The sequence below is a fragment of the Ursus maritimus genome, unplaced genomic scaffold, assembly GCF_017311325.1.
Source record: "Ursus maritimus isolate PB19 unplaced genomic scaffold, ASM1731132v1 scaffold_8, whole genome shotgun sequence".
NCBI lineage: Eukaryota > Metazoa > Chordata > Mammalia > Carnivora > Ursidae > Ursus > Ursus maritimus.
The window spans coordinates 7,350,224-7,370,812 of NW_024426996.1; the positions used below are offsets into that span (position 1 = coordinate 7,350,224).

At 39.4% G+C, this 20,589-nt stretch overlaps 1 protein-coding gene across 2 annotated transcripts; it reads left to right on the forward strand.

Annotated features, from left to right (window-relative positions):
* The first annotated feature begins 796 nt into the window (after positions 1 to 796).
* Positions 797 to 19,482, forward strand: HPGDS (hematopoietic prostaglandin D synthase). 2 transcript variants are annotated; one of them, XM_008707161.2, is made up of 5 exons: positions 797 to 935; positions 7,610 to 7,702; positions 8,240 to 8,349; positions 14,161 to 14,259; positions 18,264 to 19,482. In XM_008707161.2, exons 1-5 carry the CDS (start codon positions 803 to 805, stop codon positions 18,426 to 18,428), a joined length of 600 nt encoding a protein of 199 aa, XP_008705383.1. In that variant the 5' UTR covers positions 797 to 802; the 3' UTR covers positions 18,429 to 19,482. The 2 variants fall into 2 exon arrangements, with proteins under 2 accessions (XP_008705383.1, XP_040480775.1); XM_040624841.1 differs by lacking the exon at positions 7,610 to 7,702.
* The last annotated feature ends 1,107 nt before the right edge of the window (positions 19,483 to 20,589 follow it).

Consider the following 20,589-nt stretch of genomic DNA (forward strand, 5'->3'; position numbering starts at 1 on the left):
AGTAATCTGATAGAACCCAGGAGCATGGATGCCGTAAAAAAGAATGAGAGCAATGTTTCCCTACGCCTTTGAGTCCCAGAGGGAAATGCCACGGGTGAGAGAAGAGAGGGGGTGGCCCGCTCAGGTTGGCGAGGCTGGCCCACATTCCTCTTGCATGTACCCTGTTCTTGAAATTCTTATCCAGCTGTCCTCACAAACTCAGCTGCATCACCAAAGCCAACAATAAACCAAATGTCAAATTACAAGTGAGTAAAGGCAGGACAAAAACAGCTTCAAATGGAAAGTTTTGGACTCTATCCTCTGACAGTTGGTGTATAGACAGCCTCTCACTCTGAATTTTTTTATAAGTAAAATTTGAGTCTGGTTATTTCACTGGAATATTCCAGCTAGTTCTTTTTTTTTTTTTTTTAAGATTTTATTTATTTGTTTGAGAGAGAGGGAGAGCAGGAGCTGTGGGGGAAGGGGCAGAGGGAGAGGGAGAAGCAGACTCCCCACTGAAAAGGGAGTCTGACTCGGGGGCTTGATCCCAGGACTCTGAGATCACACCCCGAGCTGAAGGCAGACACCGACTGAGCCCCCCAGTGCCCCATCCAGCTAATTCTTAAAGACAGAGTCATGATCTTATTTCTGTCAAGTCTTCCAATATGTTATTAGGATTCAGGTTTTGAAATATTCTCTAATATGTCTAGTTATCTCAAAAGATGCCATAAAGTTTTGAAAAAGTCCTTAAAGAAAAATGTTGAAACATCTTTAGAGGGCTGTTACAATAATCTTTCAATTTTTCTTTTTCCAGAATCACACCATGCCAAACTACAAACTCATTTATTTTAATATGAGGGGGAGAGCCGAAATAATTCGTTACATATTTGCTTATTTGGACATAAAATATGAAGACCACAGAATAGAACAAGCTGATTGGCCTGAGGTCAAATCAAGTAAGTGGCACAAGTAACAGTTTATGAAAATGTANGGAAAATATGTCAAAACGTTCCGTCTTTCCTCAGGGAAATGAAACTACAGAGGTTTTTAAATCTCATGTAGCTTTACATTGAGAAGCAGCAGTTCAAGCAAGTTCAATAAATGCTATGTGGCCCAAATTTTCCTTTTCAAGGTGAAAACACAAACCTCACAGAAAGAATATATAACGATAAACAATAAGAAGCTTTGTCATAAGAGCTGAAAGAGGGAAGACTGAAGTGAGTGTTCTTGACAACTTGAATTGGATAGGCTTACTACAGATATCTACAATCTTCTGACAAGGAATCAGATATGCTGCTCCAACAGAAAACCAAACTCAAAGTGGCTTAAATAACAAGGAAATTGTCTCACATAACTGAAAACCCAGAAACAGGACAGGTTTCGAGAGATGGCTTTATCCATTTTTCCTCCTCTGTGTGGTGGCCGCATCATGACGTTAGTAGCAGTAAGTCTGCTGCAGTTTCAGCCCCATAGCCTTGAACAGTAGCATCAAGAGGTATATGAAAAAGAGAGAAAGAGCGCTGTTCCTTAAGAGTTCCCAGAAGAATGAAGAAAAACTCCCAGAAGACCTTGGCAAACTTGTCATGTCTCACTGGTTCAGACTGGGTGACATGTCCATTTCTGAACCAGTCACTGAGCAAGCAGATGGGAAAAACCTTGAACCTTCTAGTCTACCTCAGAAGTTGGGGTTGGAGTCAATTTTCATGAAGTATGTGACTATTCAAAAGAAGGGTGAATATGTGAACAAAACTGGGATGTTTGATCAGAAGGAAGAGCAAATTGACAAATTGGGCGTGTAATCCAATGAAAACATGCTAGTTAGCACTCAGGACAAAGGGGGAGAACTAGAAATATTATCACAGTAAGAAGTGTATGGCTCTCAGTAAGTTGTACATCATCCTCTAGGTGCTATTTTCTTTTTAGAGTGAAGAAAGGATAGATGAGCTAATTCTTTTGTCCATCATGTCTGCCTAGAAATACTAACTAAATATTAATTATTTGTCTAAAATTCACATTTCTGTGCTGGGATTATTACAAATTTGCATAAAGATGAAGTTGAAGAAAACAACTATTGAATATTTGAAGACTTTTGGGCATCTGGTGGATTTCATTTAATTTCTCCAGCACGACTTCATGGGATGTATTATTGTATCTATTTTATCGTTGGGATAACTATAACACACAGAATTTATGTAATTTTTCCAGGTTCACAGTCCTAGCAAGGTAGAATTATTTTTCAAACACAGGTCAATTTCATACAGTGGCCCAGGTTATTCACATTAGATAATGCCAGTAACACCATGATAACTGGCATATTAACAATATATCTTGCCACATGACTTTTGGAAACATGAGTTCCTTAAAAATCATTAGCCCTGTAGCCTGGTGGGCTAGAATATCCTATTTCCCGTTCTCATGAAACTTTCTCATTAATACCCAAACTTTCCCCCACTATCAGATTTTGTACACGGGATTTTTAATTCTGTGAATATAAAATAGGTGAAATTTAATTTTATCCATAGATGGATATATATGTATATAGTTTCAAATGCTTTAACAGACACCCAACACAAGTGGAACTTAAGAAACAAAATGGACATTTGGGAGGGGAAAAAAAAGAGAGAGAGGGAAACAAATCATGAGAGACTCTTATCGATAGAGACTGAGGGTTGATGGAGGGATGTGGGTGGGGGATGGGCTAGATGGGTGATGGGTATTAAGGAGGGCACTTGTTATGATGAGCCCTGGGTGCTGTATGTAAATGATGAACCATTGAACCATATGTCAACTAACTAGAATTTAAATTAAAAAAAATAATAAACAGACACTCAACATAAAAATGGACTAAGGAGGATAGAAATTTATTTCTTTTGCATAAAAGCCCAAGCTGATATGGCAGTTCTGCTCCACAGAGTGGTCAAAGATTTCTGTTGATCTGTCACCCCTAGTTGGTTGTCTTATTTATATAGTATAAGATAGTCCTGTCTCCTTCCACAGTCCTGCTCACAGGAAGTGTGAGAGGGAAGGAGGCACATCTCTTTCTTTCAACTGCATGACCAGAGAGTTTTATATCTCACTTCTGCTTATAGCCCCTTGGCAAGAACTTACTCACATGGTCACACATTACTGCAGGAGAAGCCAGGAAATGCTGACTTTATTGCTTTGAGAAAAAACGGAAAAAATAGATGTTGTAAACAGTTTATTACAAATTTTAGCTGGCCTCGCCTTCTATCTGATTTAGGCATGCTCTCTGGTGTTTGAAACCCTCAATATCACAAACCCTGTGATAACCTAGAATATCATTGGATATTTCTATTAAAAAGTTCTTCCAGGTTGGGGCACCTGGGTGGCTTGCTCGGTTAAGTATTTGCCTAAGACTCAGGTCACGGTCTCAGGGTCCTGGGATCGGATCCTGAGATCAGTCCCACATTTAGGCTCCCTGCTCAGTGAGGAGTCTCCTTCTCCCTCCCCCTCTGCCCCTCCCCCCGCTTGTGCACAAGCACGTGCTCTCTCTCTCTCTCTCAAATAAATAAATAAAATCTTTAAAAATAAAAGTTCTTTGAGGTCAAATCTGGTGGACTGTGCACAGGTGTTGACATTTTTTTTCTCTTTTCAAATAACATTAAAGTACTTCTTTTAAGAAAAGTCAAAGCCCTGCAAGGACAAAGACATCAAACTTGAATAAGAGAGCACAAAATTCTTAAAGCTGAAAAGCAGGTTGAAGAATGATAGGTGACTAAGTAGGCCAGTGATGCCCTAATATAAGCCTGGTAGAGGAGACGTCAAGCAGAATCACTCCAGGGAGCCCCCAAAAGGCTCAGGAATTGGTAGCAACAGAGAGCTCTAAAAGCTGAACCCCCAGGGGATTGACTAGAAGCATGTGAAGCAGCGGCAAGACCTCGAGATCCCTTCCCTGCCCTGGAAAAAGTATGGAGATTACTCTCAACAGAGGATGGACCAGAGGATTATAGGACCGCAGGCATCCCTGAGGACACAATACTATAGGTGGGATTTGGTGGAAGTCTAGAAACTCAATCGTGAGACCCAAAGCCCTTATCTCCTGCTCCACAGTCAGAATGCTACAACCAGACAAGTATCCCTCCGGCAGGAAGAGCTCTCTTGGGAGAAGCTGATCAATCAAATATCTGGCAGACACTGAACAGGTGGGAGTCTCAATGACATGGCCAGCCCAATCCCGTGTACATGGAGATTCCAATTAGCTTCTAGTCCTTTCGCTTATTTAAACCAGGAATTGCAAACCAAAAATGAATAGACATTTGTGAGAAGGCCTCTAATGTGAAACAGAAACAAAGAAGCAGAGGGAGAAAAAACTCAGCTGAGGGCATCAGGGTGATGTAGCAAGAAAAAACTTCAAAAATATAAGCCTTCAGAGAGAAGAATTCTATACATTCTGAACAAGTATGCTATAAAAAGGAATGTTCAGAGACAAAAAGCCTTTGAAAATTAAAAATTTGATACAGACAAAACAAATCAATAAAATGATAAAAAAATAGGAACTCCTCCAGAAGGTACAATAGGAAAAAGAAATAAAAAAATAAGAGAAAAAAGATTAGAAAAATTGAGACTCAGTAAGTTTAGGATGTCCAATGTCTCAGTGAAATTCTGGGAAGAAAGGAAGGAAACTTTTAAAAGACTCTTCCTTATAAAAAATTAAAACCTATCTCCTTGTGGCTTTCATATACTGGATTTGGACATATCCTTTTAATCCGTGGGAAACAGCTCATTCCTTCTTTCACATCCAATTATTTGAAGCAATTTAATATCTTTAGGACATAGCAAAAAAGCCACTGCTGTGTAGATAGTTCAAGGATAATAACTCTGAGTGAAGATAAAGGTCACTGGCTGAATACGGAACTGAGTCCCAGCTAGCTCATGCATCCATCCCTCCAGCTATCAACTTTTAGAACTTGCGCGATTGTTCCTCTGAGCATCATTGAGAATATCAGCCCACACTTCCCAGTGCTGTCTCCGCTTCTTGACTTAGATACTGTTTCCCGTGGACTATATCAGATCTGCAAAGTAGGTCCAAGGGACAACTCTCTTCTCTTCCTTGAGTGATCCATTTTTATCCCTTGGTTTGGATTTCCTCACTACCCAAGAAGGACAAGATCCTGTTGGACTTATGTCCACCATTTCATGTGCGGTGCATGGGGAATCACACTGTTCCAGGCATAGGAACGGCGCAGAGCACAGTGGGACCACCATTCCTAGTGTGGGTCCAGATACTGTCCAAAGACATTTTACCACGATCACAGTGGTTACCCTGGCAGCCGTATCACACAGCCTTATATTCAGCATCCCTAATTCCTTAAAGCTGTTTGACAGGTGCTCCTGTTTGGTTACACCTCCAACAACCCCAAAGTTATTATTTTTTTTCTGGAAGCTAATGAAGGACTTGGCATTTGTCTTCTTAAATTTCCTCTTGTTAGATGCAGCCGAATATTCCAACTGTTGGCAATTATCCCAAGCTTGGCTCAAATGCTGCCAGTAGCTGAAAGCTTACCATCTCACAGGAAAACACATTCTGTCGTCAGTGGTTCCAAGGCTAAAAAAATAATTATTCTTCATTTGAGTTAATATCTGCCCCCTTTTAAAGGACCTTTTAGTTGTAGTTCTGCATTTTAGAGATAGTCAGAATAAGTCAAATTTTTCATCCATTTGATAGGTGTACCATATTTGAAGATGGCTATTAGGTTTGTTTTGTCTTCGTTTGTTTTGTCCCCCTCAGTATAGAGTGTCACGTTCTGCAGCCAAACCTTATCAAATGTGGTTCTCAGACCCTTCTCTAACTTGGATACTATCCTCTGGGTTTGCTCTGATTTTTAATGTATTCTCAAAACATGGCTCTGAGAACTATGAAAACAGCTGAGCAAAGGTTCCAGCTGGACTCAGTTTGAATCTCACCTCTACCAGGTGTGTGACCTGGACTATTTATATAACCTCTCTTCACCTCACTTCCTCATTTATAAAATGAGATAATAGTTAGTACCTACATCATAGGGTTGTTGTAAGTACTAGAAAACCTAATGGGTACGGTACATACGTAGTACACCCCTAGCATAAAGGAGGCATCCCTCAAAATGGTAGGCATGTTAATTCCTAATCCGATACTTTGCTTCAAATGAGGCATCACAGTTTGGGCCGGCTGGCTTTGGGGCTCTGTTTTGTTCACGGCAATATCTCAGGCACACGGACCAGCACTCGGCACACTCATGAGGTAAGTACTCAAAGATGTTTTCACTCCTGATGTGAACTGCAGTTCATCTTAGTTAATGTGCATGCGGAAGACACTTGAAGGTTGATTCTAGTAGTTGCTCTAGGGTCATGGGATTATGAGTGGCATTTCGTTCTTTTCTCTCTTTCCAAAATAATTATATTTCCCAAAGTAAGGCACTGATTGGAAAAATTGTGATCAATACATGTGACAAAATATAGTAGCCGTTAAAAAGGTGATGTTTCACTGATTTGGAAAGATTTCAAAAAGATGTTATCAAGTTAAAAAAGTGGTTTACAGGGGTGCCTGGGTGGCACAGCGGTTGGGCGTCTGCCTTCGGCTCAGGACGTGATCCTGGCGTTATGGGATCGAGCCCCACATCGGGCTCCTCCGCTATGAGCCTGCTTCTTCCTCTCCCACTGCCCCTGCTTGTGTTCCCTCTCTCGCTGGCTGTCTCTATCTCTGTCAAATAAATAAATAAAATCTTAAAAAAAAAAAAAGTTGTTTACAAATACATTATGATGCTGTTTTTTAAATATATATGAGAAAGCAAAGTATTCAAATGGTTATAATTATGTGGTAGAATTATTCTTATTTATCTCCAACTTAGAATTTTTCTATAAAATCATACGTTACCCTCTGACAAAATATAATAAGTTTAGATAGGAAAACAGAGTAGGATCTGCTATGAGGCTGCCCTGTAGTTGTACAAATTGCTTGCTGCCTTACTATATATTTCACAGAGTCCCTCCTCAAAAGAAGAGTTAGGCTAAGTTCCTGACCGTAACTCAATATATAAATCAAACTTTCCATTTCCTCAGATTACAGTTTTATTTATTTATTTATTAGAGAGCACGAGCAGTGGGGAGAGCCAGAGAGAGAAGCAGGCTCCCCACTGAGCAAGGGAGCCCCACATGGGGCTCGATCCCAGGACCCTGAGATCATGACCCGAGCCAAAGGCAGATGCTTAACCCAGGACTGAGCCACTCAGACACCCCAGACTATGGTTTTGAAGAATGATTAATGTTCTTGCTGATCTAGGTCACAAAAATTAATGAAGCTTTAAAAGAAAGGTTTTTTAAAAGGTAAGCGGTAAGCATGTGTAAGTCTATGAGGTAACACACAGTTTAGTACATTGTATCACCGTAAAGCTGGGCTTTAGACCTCGTGCTGCCACGAGCTCTGTGGCAGGACTTCTAACAACTCCTCTTCTGAAAGACCAATCAAGATTCTACTAGAGGGTGCCTATTATCCCTTTTAGAACAAATATTCAGGAATTCTGTAACTTTAAAATCATGATTTGTTTCCATAACAAATTTTTACTTCCAGTAAAAATGGAAGTAGTATTACTTGATGTTGTTATGGAAGTTGATATTTTGCTTGTTTTATTTTAAGCTCTTCCATTTGGTAAAATCCCCATTTTGGAAGTCGATGGACTTAAACTTCACCAGAGCCTAGCAATAGCAAGATACCTGACCAAAAACACAGGTAATATGGTTATTGTGTTGAAGAGTTTTGATAACTGAAAAAAATACATGACATATATTCATTATGCATTAAATAACTTTATAATTGAACAGTACAGTGTAAAGAATGAAACAAAAGATACGAAAGAAACACACCTCATCAGCTGAGGCGAGTTAAATGGATTGTGGCGCTTCTACTTACAGGAGTCCCATGTAGCTGACAAAAGAGCAGGGATGCTCTTAACAAACTTGTAAGGAAAGATCTGTAGGATATATGGAATGCATATATTGAGTGGGACATATAGTTTTATTTTCATAAAGAAATAATGGAAGAATACAAAAAAAAAAAACCCTAATAGAATGGTTACTAATATGGTAGGTAGGTAAAGGAGTGCAATGAGATGGATGGGGGCAGGGATGGAAGTTAGTCTTTCGTTGGATACAGATTTATATTGATTGGAATTTTTGAACCATAAGAATATGTTGTCTATTAAAAAATAACATTTTAATATAATAAATTAAAACCACTGTATGGCATAAAATGGTTTCTATTTCATAGATTTGGCTGGAAACACAGAATTGGAACAATGTCAAGTTGATGCGATTGTGGACACACTGGACGATTTCATGTCACGTTTTCCATGGGCAGAGAAAAAACAGGATATAAAAGTAATGTGATCATTTTGTTATTACTATATTAACCATATCTACTTGTGGGGTGCTTAAAAAGTTCCTTTTTATCATGTGCCTAAGTGGCTTAGTCGGTTAAGCATCTGCCTTTGGCTCAGGTCATGATCCCAGGGTCCTGGGATCGAGCCCCGCATCGGGCTCCCTGCTCAACGGGTAGACTGCTTCTCCCTCTGCCTCTGCCCCTCCTCCCCACTTGTGCTCTCTCTCTCTCAAATAAATAATCTTTTCAAAAAGTTTCTTTTTATCACAGTAAGACATAGTTTTAAAATATCAAATTATATTTAAAAATTTAAAACAAAATACGGTGATTTCCTGCACTACCTCCTCATGTTAACCCCTACTCAGATACCACCTTCTTTTTAACTCTTTTAGCTATTTCTTTAGGACATGTAAATCCAGCTATCTTTGGTTCACTAATTTTAGATAGTCTCTCTGGACTTATTATTATAGTAATAAGAATTTATCTCTTATATAATCATTGTCTCTGCTTCCCTTTTCCCAAACCACCAATATAATGATATCAAAGCATTTTGGCCAAATCAATAGTCACTTGTTACATTAGTATCCCCAGGCATATCATACAGAACTGTCAGTCGTGGTATACTTTGACTTTATTTCGTAGCTCACTTTACCTCCTCAAAATTAGTAATTGCCTTTCCTTCATTTGCTTAATTGTTTCTACATTTATTGCTGAACCTTCCCACATCAATAAAATTTTCCACAAGGTCAGTGATACCAGATTATCCATTACGTCCACTATTTTCTTGGAGAGATCCAGCTGAGATCCCCTCTCTTTTGCAGCGCTGTCTAGGTTTTCTGCACATTTGTCCCCACTGGACTTCCTTTTACTGCCATCCCAGGGATGTCCTTCCCTTGAGTTGGAGTCCTGTTTCCTGGATGCCAGCTTCTGTCTTTGCTTACTTCTTTATTCATTTGGGGCACATCCCCCAGGATTCCCAAAATTAAAATGAAGGCTCGATGACAAGAGGTGTAATGATGACGGACAGCATGGATATGTCTGTCTTGTGCATACACTGCTGCAGTCTGGTTTGGTCACCCTAAAAACCCTGTGGACCCTTGTCATCCTGTAATCTCTATTATATTTTTCCTCTTTGTTTTGGTCTCTGTCTTTTCCCAGGAGTCAGACCATCCTTTAGAATCTATGATAAAGAATAGGAAAATTAAAAAGTTTACCCAAAGCTCTGGGCATGTGGACAGGGGGTGCTGATTTTGAGCATCACTAGGCCATTTATGAAGTATTTCCCAATATTACTATCTCTACTACTAGACTCTTTACTAGAAAGTGTCCCTAGAGAAGACTTCCGCTGTTTTGCCTGGAAATAAAGGTGTGGCTGCCAGTATTCTGGGAAACATTCAGCAAAGAGAAGGCTACGAGTCTCAGAACTTCACGTTCAGTATGCATATATTCATTTAATCCCCTATTTTGAAGAAATTATGAATGTCAGCTCCCAACACACAGACCATCGATTTCCCTCTCTCCAGCCTTCTGCTAAAGATGGGGAAGAGGCAAGTGTCAAGCAGTGTAAGATGAAGAAGGAAATCTTATGCTAAAACTACTTCTTTCACAGCTTTCCGCCACTCCTCACATTATCCCCTCCCTTACCTCTTTACTCCCCATTCTAGATGTATTCTGCCTTTTCCGGAATCATTTGAGGGTTACATGGGGTAGACAGTATTGTTTTTCAGCTTTCCCTTTGCAGATACCAGCATCCATTTGCTTTATAGCTTCGAATTTTGTTTTCTCTTGTCTCCTCTGCTGTTTTCCACCTCTTTGTGGGTTCTGTCTTTTCAAAAACATGTATTTACTGTGGTTTGGGGATGAAAAAAATCATATACATGTGGCAAATCCATCATCTTTATCCAGAATTCTAAATAGACCTTGTAGGTTATGCTCCGTTACAGCCCCCTAGTGGTTTCCTGGGGGGCACGCATCACAATCTGTATTTTAAGATATATTCATTCGTCTCCTCCGGTAGAACGTGTCAGGAGGGTAGTAATTACGTCTGCACGACTCGCTCCTGTGCCCACCCCCACCACGGTAGCAGGCACTACATACTTGCTGAACGGCAGGCAGCAAGGGCTGATTCCTCAAACAGCACGCGCCGATGCTGCTCGGGCCCTTTTCCGCGGCTGCTCTCAGCCAGTCCTGCCAATCCTCTCATGGGCTATGTGCTTTCTGTCGCCCTGCTCACTTCGCAGATGAAGCAGCTCAGAATCAGAGTGGTTATGGAGCTGCCCAGACCCATGGCCTCATCACCTATGCATACTTCCTGTTAAATTAGTGACTAAGACCCAGAGCATCCCTTAGGGAGAAACGATTATCTTCATTTTCCCACATGGGGAAATTGAGGTTCATGTCGAAGTAAGTTGTACGAGGTTATTTGGCTGGAAAGTGGTATTCACAAGCAATTCAAATTCCAGCCACTCCGACTCCGACTCTGCGCTCTCAACCACCGGTTGTAGGGCCACCGGGCCAGCAGCTGGTCGGTGTTTGTGTATGTGGCATAGCTCAAGGTCTGTATCCAAAAGTTACAGCACACAACAAATGGCGGCCTTGTCAATCGACTTAAGCATATATATGCTAAATACTACTTGTTTAATTAGGAACTTCTGATTTCAATAGAGATATTTGGAACATAAAAGTATTCACATTAACTGATTCCTTGATATAAATGTAAGGTGTGTCACACACACACTCGAATATATGACTAGCAGAGCAAAGTCTAAGATAGAAGCTCAGCTTTGATATAACAATATATTCGGGCTCTGGAGTCGCACTGCCAGGCTTGAATTCCGATTCCCTTCTTACTAGTTGTCACATAACTACCTAGCAGTAGTTCAAATTCTTTGTAAAGTACGGATACTATAGAATCTACTCTGAAGTATGTTGGGAGGATTGAATGTTAGCATGAGTACCTATGACTAGGTCAAAAGTGTTCAACAAATATTAGATATTATAATTATATTATCTAGTATATTAATAACTATAACATATATAATTAATAGTGTTATATAGTTCACTGCTTATTGTTTTTCCTTTTGTCAGACATGGCATCTAGATTTTACACATCCTTACAAATGCAGAAACAAGTAGATACATAACGTCCAATTTAAAAAAATGGATCTAAAGCTTTTTGTTTCACATGCCAAAGGCCACACTGATCTGCAGTCTATCGACTTATGGGCTTGCCCTTTGCTACTCTGTACCCTTCGGTGGCTGAGGCTCCATAGTAGAAGCTACCTCCCAGAGGAAAATACTCTTTGAATGCTTAAGATAGGATAACACTCTACCTTTCTATTAGAATAGCAATGCTCTTACGTACCTCCTATCTCAAAAAAAAAAAAAAAAAAAATCACAGGACACAATCCCAAGTTTACAAATAAATCATATGAAGGAAGGACACGTTGCAGAAATATTGCAGCTGGCTACATACTATCTGATTAATAAGGAGGACCTGGCTAGTATACAACAAAAAACCCCGCATAGTTTTAGTACATTTCCTCACCTAGTTTCCCTGTAGCGGGTCCCGTTGCTGCCACCTTGTGGTCAGGCAAAATTTTCAAAAGCAGAATATTGGTAACAGTGAAGATGGATGGATAGTGAACATAGTTCTCTTATTATAGGTGCCCTAAAAATCTATCAAACACAAACAATTATAAATGTTTCAGTATCAATTGCCAGAAATTCCACTTCCAATTTTTACAAAATTAAAATTTAGAAGGCAAAATATGTTTGTGGATATTGGTCACCCTGATAATCCGTGAGTTTACCACTAGTGTTTCTCTGGTTGTTCAACCTGTCTGTTCCAGTTTCCTCATGGAAAGAATGGGGAGGGGAGGATGAAGGATGAGCAGGATTGAAGAAATGCCAGCGGCGCATTTCCAACTCTAAATGATTTTGGTAGTGTGGATTTAAAAATGGTGCTTTGAAGAAACATAATTCCTCTAAAAGTCATTCGATAGAATACTGTAGCAATGACTTCTCAGGCTGAAAAACCTCCCGACTTAGAACTCTCCAGAGGAAGAGGAAGGAAATTTCTGAGTCTACCAACTGTAAGAGTGGCTATCTAAGATTTATCAAGAAATGCATTTTTAAAAGTACACATCTGGAAAAAAGGATATGTATAATCATCTTTCATCTTCTTTATGTTATTTTGGTGAGTATTCTTTACGACGACTCTTAAATACTAGTGATTATGTTGGTTAGTAATTTACATATCATTAGATGAGATGAGTCACTGGGATGATTCACCAAACATATAGAGAACCTGGGCCACAAGAGAAGTCAATACAGAGAAAAGATTTTTATTGGGCACTGCATGTGTGTGCACAAGCGTCTGTGTGTGTACCTTAAGTTGTGGAAATGCTTAGAAGAAGTAACAAAATGATACAAGTGAGCATACAAAAGTTTTGGAAAGCTGTCCAGCAGCAACATTCTGTTCCATTCAACTCCATTCCATTTCTAGCTATTCTAGGAAAGCCAAATTGGCCATCACCTTTCCACCTGATGCTGAGCTCAGCTGGGTTATGGTAAGTGCCACACGGATCCAGGCCCATTGCCTCTCATCTCACAAATTATGTGTAGGAAGAACTCACACTGTTCTAAACTACGAACATATTAACCATAGAGAAAGAACCTTATGAATGTAGGTGGTATAGAACAGTGGAAAGAATATAAAGTCAAAATAATGAGAAGCTTCCCAAGTTTCAGTTTGTAAAATCTGGCAAATGGATGTAAATATGTAATGATGCTTTTATAAACTGTACTCTACAAACAAGGCATTATATGGCAGTAATCTCTATTACCTAGCTAAGTTACAGTAATAACAGAAAGTCAATCAGCAAGTTGGTGAGGTAGTTCTCCACTACCTGACTTGACTTAATAAAGGCTGGATTTTATTATAGGTCATTTCTCATTATTAATAAATCATGTATATACACATATTTTATAGTATCTTTGAGTTTGGCTTACATTTCATATCCAAGATACACACCAGCCAGAATTTTCATATACAAACAAACACTTCTTACAAAGAAAGAGGCCATGAGTAAATTATTTAATCTTTTAGAGATTCAAGGAAAAACACAGATAATGTTTAAAAATGGATATATGTTAATTTTTCTCTTCCAAGGATATTTATGTTACCTTACATAATATATCAAAAGGGGGCACCTAGTTGATGGTTTTGTAGATAATACTCAAGGCAGACAAACCTCATACTAAGGCACAATGTCGAGCCAACAAAAGATCCATAAAGCCTGAGAGCATAAGGATTCATTAGATAGACGACTTCCATTAAGTGCGATGGTGAAGTAAGACTGCCCAACTGAAGGAGCCTAGCCTTTCAAAATAAATTTCTTAACCCTCAGTTACACTATCTCACTTCAAAAAGAGTGAGGATGATTTTAGAAATGTAAAAACATAATGGAATCATTTTTTCTTAATAAAAATTAAGATAAAAATCATGAAAAGATTTTATGGGTGAAATATTTGGTCATTATAAACGAAGAAACTGTAAGAAGTGGTCACAAAAGTATTTATTTTTTAATCCATGAGTAACAAAGGAATGACTAAGTATAAAGAATCAACTCACTCTCCATAATGTCGTACATTTGGGGGGAAAAAAAACCACCACCACCAAGAACATATAGCTACTTCTCTTTCTTTCTGAACTCATGCAGAAGAATAAAGATGGAAAAATCTACTTCCTTTTCAAATCATGTTGTTTTCCTATTATCCTTAAAGTGATCTTTTTCTTTCTCTCCTAGAATCAGATGTTTAATGAGCTACTTGCATATGATGGACCTCATCTGTTGCAAGATTTGGACACATACTTAGGGGAAAAGGAGTGGCTTGTTGGTAACTCTGTGAGTATGTTTTACATCTTAAAAAAATACAAGTATATACACACACACATATAACCAAAAACTTACAAAGACTCACTGAGAAAAAAAAGTTACCCATAAGGAAGGATTAGATAGAAGGGATAAAAGCTAAACTTCTTTGAATAAACCCGTTTTGGTAGACTTAACTTTGGAACTATGAACTGAAATACTTTATATAATTATATAAAAACAACAAAAATATTTTAAAAAGCTAACATTGCAAAGCAAAAGTAAAGTGAAGCAAATGAACCTATGTTAAATTGATGTGTGAGGTGTGTAGAGAAGAACCTATGTACTCAATTAGTGAGGAGAACCATTTTAAGAAATATCATCATTTGTAAAACACAGCAATTTGACTATACATCTTATATTCTCTCAGAACCAAAAAATAGAAATCTTATACCATTTTTAGTAGAGGCATACATTGGAGAGATATTATGGGTTTGGTTTTAGACTACAGCAATGAAGTATCACATCAAATGGATTTTTTGGTTTCTCAGTATATATAATAGTTATGTTTACACTATTCTGTAATCTGGTAAGTGTGCAATGGCATTATGTCTAAAAAAATGTACATATCTTAATTTAAAAATACTTTATTGCTAAAAAAATATTAACAATCAACCGAGTTTTCAGAGTTGTAATCACTGATCACCGATTACTGTAATAATGAAAAAGTTTGAAATATTCCAAGAATTACAAAAATGTGACACACAGGCCCAAAGTGAGCAAATGCTATTGGAAAAATACTGTCAGGAGATCTGCTCAACACAGGGTTGCCCCAAGCGTTTGTCAAAAAGGTAGCATCTGCGACGTGCAATAAAGCAAAGCACAATAAAATGAGTGTTCTTGTAACTGTATTCTCAGTGGTACTGGGTACAGTCATATTGGTTTATTAGTTTTTCTGACAGGAGTATACTTTGGGGTAAAGCAGTTAGAAAATATGTAGATGTCACTGAGAACCAGGATCTTCAGAGTGGGAGAAAGAAGATAGAGCTGTAAGGTCAGTGAAGCTAACTAAACATTCTATCCCCGGATGTGAACTATATATATGTACATACAACATAAGGTCCCGATGTACTGACTGTATCTTAGGATAAAGAAAAAAGCATGTTGTATCTCTTTTCCTTGAAACAATGACCAACCCCATTGTCCTGGGCACCTGTAGGACCCAGATTCTGGTCTCTAAATATTAAAAGGAACCAGGGCTTCTTGGAGAAATGGCTCGTTCTCAGTTTGGGACAGGAAATGTAAGAGATGAGTGGAAACACTTTGTCATATCAAAGCAAATAAATTATCAAAGACAACTGAACTGGGGACTCAAAAGTCAACTTGAAGAGGCTTCCATTGGCTAAATATGGGACAATTCAAGCTTCACGAAGAATATTAAGAGCGGTGGATTGAAACGAATCAAAATGAATGAATCCACGAATGTATGATGACCACTCCCACCACCACAACCAAATACACACACACATGCAAACCCTCAAACCAAACAGAACTTCATTGGTTAGTTTTGGAAGATGATAATGGAGACAAATTATTACTCTAAAAACTGTTTTTTAAAAAGTTGGGGGGTTTAATACTTTATCTTGCCTTTCCCTTCTATGCCAATTGGACCTCAAGATAACAAAAACTGAAGGGCAGTTTGTCTTCATATAAGTATGCCAGTTAGGAAGTAAAAAGGGGAGATTAAAATCAACTATCACCATTTTCCAACCCCTGATGGTTGGAACAGACTGAGGCATTAATAACTGTATCACAAAAAGCGAGACAACCAGCTACTACAGCCGTACTACTGAGAGAGGAGCACACCGCCACCTGTAAAGTACACGGACAAAGACTCAAATCCAAACAGGATTCAGATGCTGTGGTAGGTCGGAGTCTGTGCCTTCCAGGAGACTGCATTCTAGAAGTGTCTCTAGAAGAGACACAGACTGGTTTGGGCAGCACTCTTGTGACTTATTCTGGGTGACAAGGACGCATACTTGCCACATCTTTATTCTCAACTTTCAACCTTATCACATGCCTCTTCATTTCCTCCTGTTGATTCCCCAATAGACTTTAAAAAAAAAAAAAACTATGTTGTTAGTCACCATACAGTACTCCATTAGTTCTTGATGTAGCGTTCCACGCTTCATTGTTTGCATATTGCAATGAGCACTGGGAGTTATACCCAACAGACTTTCCTAAGATGTTCCTCTCCCTGCCCTATTGAAGGAACAATTTCTAAGGGCTTAAAAATTTCCCCCCTGTTTTCTATTAAGATTCTTCTGTAGGGGCGCCTGGGTGGCACAGCGGTTAAGCGTCTGCCTTCGGCTCAGGGCGTGATCCCGGCGTTATGGGATTGAGCCCCACAACAGGCTCCTCTGCTATGAGCCTGCTTCTTCCTCTCCCACTCCCCCTGCTTGTGTTCCCTCTCTCACTAGCTGTCTCCATCTCTGTCGAATAAATAAAATCTTTAAAAAAAAAGATTCTTCTGTAAACTACCCTCCTGACCCCATCTCTTAGCACTCTCTCCCTTCCTCAGTGTTCCACACACACACTGCTGTTCTGTTTGTTCCTCCGACACACAGCTCACTTCCATCTAAGAGCCTTTATACCTGCTGTTCCCTCTGCCTAGGCGGCTTCGTATGCAGACTGCTGCCTGTCTGGATCTTGTTCTCATTTATGCCTTGTCTTAACTGTCACACTTAAAGGTCTTCCCTCCATGACCACCTGAGAGTCCTTCCCATCACTTCACTTTTTCTTCATCATCCCTACCAGTTTCCAAGTGTTTGTCTTCTGGCTTCTAAAACTAAACGTGCACCCGGCAAAGGGCCTGTGTCACATCTTGCTCTCCAGTCCAGCCCAGCACCTAGACCTGCCCGTCACACACAGTAGGTACACCATAAATATGTGTTGACTGAACTCTGAATCCTCTAACCCATACTCTCTTGCTGACGAGTGTTTAGTATGCAGGTTCATAAAACACTAGCAATTAGCATTATTACAAATTCCACACATTAATAAAACTACGGGGGCGCCTGGGTGGCTCAGTTGTTAAGCGTCTGCCTTCGGCTCAGGGTGTGATCCCAGGGTCCTGGGATCGAGCCCCACGTTGGGCTCCCTGCTCCGCTGGGAAGCCTGCTTCTTCCTCTCCCACTCCCCCTGCTTGTGTTCCCTCTCTTGCTGGCTGTCTCTCTCTGTCAAATAAATACATAAAATCTTTAAAATAAAACTACGGTTAGGCCACATTTAAACTTCACTCTTTGATGGGTATTCATCTGGAGTCAAAGTAATGTCAGCCAGGTTAGTTTCTAGTCACAAAGGGGAAAAAAATTGTACGAAGAAAAAGCGTACAAGGGTAGGACCAGGCTGTCATTACACTTGGGGAATCCACTAATGCTCACTGTATGTCTTCTGAGGTTATGCAATATAATGTGTTAGTCCAAAATATGTAACTTGCAACTATGAACTCTCTAGGGATAATTTGCACTCTATCCCTTTATACTCTGCAAAAGAAAGGAACAAGATAAATAAGATGAAATAAATACACAAATCCTGAAGACAGGGCATTCTTTGGGACTAGTGTGAAATCTTCAGTAAAAGGGAGTTGAGGGGCATAAATAGAAGAAATGCATCTCCTGGAATGGATTCTGCTTTGTCCTATAAAGGGAATTTTTTGTACAGATAAAAAAGTATTGATTGGGTATTAGATAACAACGTATTGTCACCGAGGGCTGGAGATTGAATCAAGTTACAAGAGTATGTACTGTAAGATCTCATTTTAGAAAACACACACACACATACACTACCTATTATGCAAAGAGGTGTTAATGGTAGCAAGCTCTGGGTTTTGGGAGTATGGTGTTATCTGTAATTTTCTATCATATACTCATTCCACTCTCATAGTAACAGATAATTTTGAATTAAAAAGAAACTATTCTTGATTTAGTAAGTTATGCCTTCTGTGTTCAAATGGCAATTTGTTTCCTTTAAACTAGGTAACTTGGGCAGATTTCTACTGGGAAATTTGCAGTACCACACTTTTGGTCTTTAAACCTCACTTGCTGGACATCCATCCCAGGTTGGTAACACTGCGGAAGAAAGTTCAAGCCATTCCTGCCATCGCTGACTGGATCCAACGAAGGCCCCAAACCAAACTCTAGGTAATGCGAGCTGCCTCTACGCTTTATTGTTCTTCACAGCATGGCTTCCATCAGATAAGAAGCTACACCAGCCTGCCATGTAATCTACACACTCCCTTCCCCAGCTCGACCACGTCTTTCACTTTTGCCATATTCTGCGTAAAAAGGAAAAAAGAGGTTTGGGAAAAAGAGCACTTAGTTTCAAGTATCCTTTTTGCCCCACCCACCTTTCCCTTAGAATAATTTCACATCATTTGCAACTGAGGAAAAGGTTTACAATACAGGCAGGGCTCACGTTTCATGGGTTTCGACATGCATGGATTTCAGTCACGACGGTTAAAGAACATATACATTTCCCCCCAGAATGGTTTGGAGTTAAGCTGTACTTGCATAAAGTATTAACGTTGCTAGCTCTGTGCTCCCCAAATCACTATGTAAATAACAGACGCACTTCAGGACCAGCGACCAATCACATCACTTCTTTCAAAGTGTGTTAGCGCTTGGTCACCGCACGTCTGTTACTCATTGCAGACGGCAGCGTGCAGCTGCATTGCCTGCTTGTTTCTCAGTGATAAGCCCACTCAGGAATTTTTAAAAAGTGGGTAACTGAAAAAGGGAATTCATCAACAAAGATGGAAGTACAATAAAGAAATGAAAAGTGACCATGCTGGAGCCAAATTCAAATTGCACATAAATGGGAAGAGCTAAGAGAACATTGACATGGCTGCAGTCCAAGGGGCTCGAGAGATGTAGCTGCAAGAACCCAGCAAACACGGAAATGAGGGAAATGGCTGTGACAAACATGAACAACCAGACGAGGTGAGACTGGCAAAGAGCTTCACGTTAAAAGAACAGAGATCAAAAGAAAGAGAAGCCAAGCCACAGACTGGGAGAAAATAATTTGCAAAAGACCTATCTGATACAGGACTACACCCAAAATACACAATGAATTCTTAAAATCCAACAAAATGAACCCAATTACAAAATGGCCCAAAGAACTGGACACTTCATTGAAGATATACACATGGTAAATAAACATATAAAAAAAACCGCTCAACATCATATGTAACCAGGGAAATGCAAATAAAAACGAGATACCATTACATACCTATCAGAATGGCAAAATTTCAAAACGCCGACACCACCAAATGCTGGTAAGGATGTGAAACAAAATGAACTTTTATTCACTGCTGATAGGAATGGGAGATGATAAAGACGACTTGGGAGGGAGTTCGGCAGTTTCTTACAAAACTAAACCCACTCTTACCATATGATCCAGCAATTATGCTCTTTGGTACTTACCCAAATGAGTTGAGAACTTAGATCCACACAAAAACCTGCACATGGATGTTTGTGGCAACTTTACTGGGAATTGCCAACACTTGGAAGTTGCCCTTTTACAGTGAGTGGTTAAGCAAACTGTGGTACATCCCAACAAGGGATTATTATTTAGCACTAAAAAGAAATGGGCTATCAAGCCATGAAAAGACATGGAGGAAACTTAAGTTCAGATTACTAAGTAAAAGAAGTCAATCTGAAAAGGCTGTAAACTGTTATGGTTTCAGCTATAGAACATTCTGGAAAAGGCAAAACTATGGAGACAGTAAGACCACCAGTGGCTGTGAGGGGCAAAGGGGAAGGGAGGGTTGAACAGGTTGAGTACAGGGAATTTTTAGGCAGTAAAACTATTCTGTATACGATGATGGATTTGTTAAAACCGTAGAATATACAAGACAAAGAGCAAACCCTAACGCAAACTACAGACTTTGGGTGATTATGATGTGTCAATGTCGATTCACTGATTGTAACAAATGTACCACTCTGGAATGGGGGTGCTGATAGTGGGGGTGGGTGTACTTGTGTGGTGGCAGAGGTATATGGGAATTCTTTACTTTCTGCTCCATTTTGCTGTGAACCTAAAACAACCCTAAAAAATGAAGTTTAATACAAAAGAAAAAAGCAGGGACATTTCATGACACTGGAAATACAATAAAATGTTGGAAGGTGATCCAAACTTAGAATTATATTAATTTGCCAAGGTATAAAAAGAATGCTCACTTGCAGTTACACACGAAGGTATTATTAAAACTATTCTTAATACTTTTTTTTTTTTTTACCAAAGTAATACACTTTATCAGTTTCTTTTACTACTAAAATTAGTTTTACTACTTTTTTCATTTAC

Bases quoted from the DNA above. Each gene is read 5' to 3' on its own strand.
- HPGDS (XM_008707161.2), top strand. From the start codon at position 803: ATGCCAAACTACAAACTCATTTATTTTAATATGAGGGGGAGAGCCGAA. The intron at 936-7,609 runs GTAAGTGGCACA...TTTTATTTTAAG, and splicing joins TTGGCCTGAGGTCAAATCAA to CTCTTCCATTTGGTAAAATC. The intron at 8,350-14,160 runs GTAATGTGATCA...TTTCTCTCCTAG, and splicing joins AGAAAAAACAGGATATAAAA to AATCAGATGTTTAATGAGCT.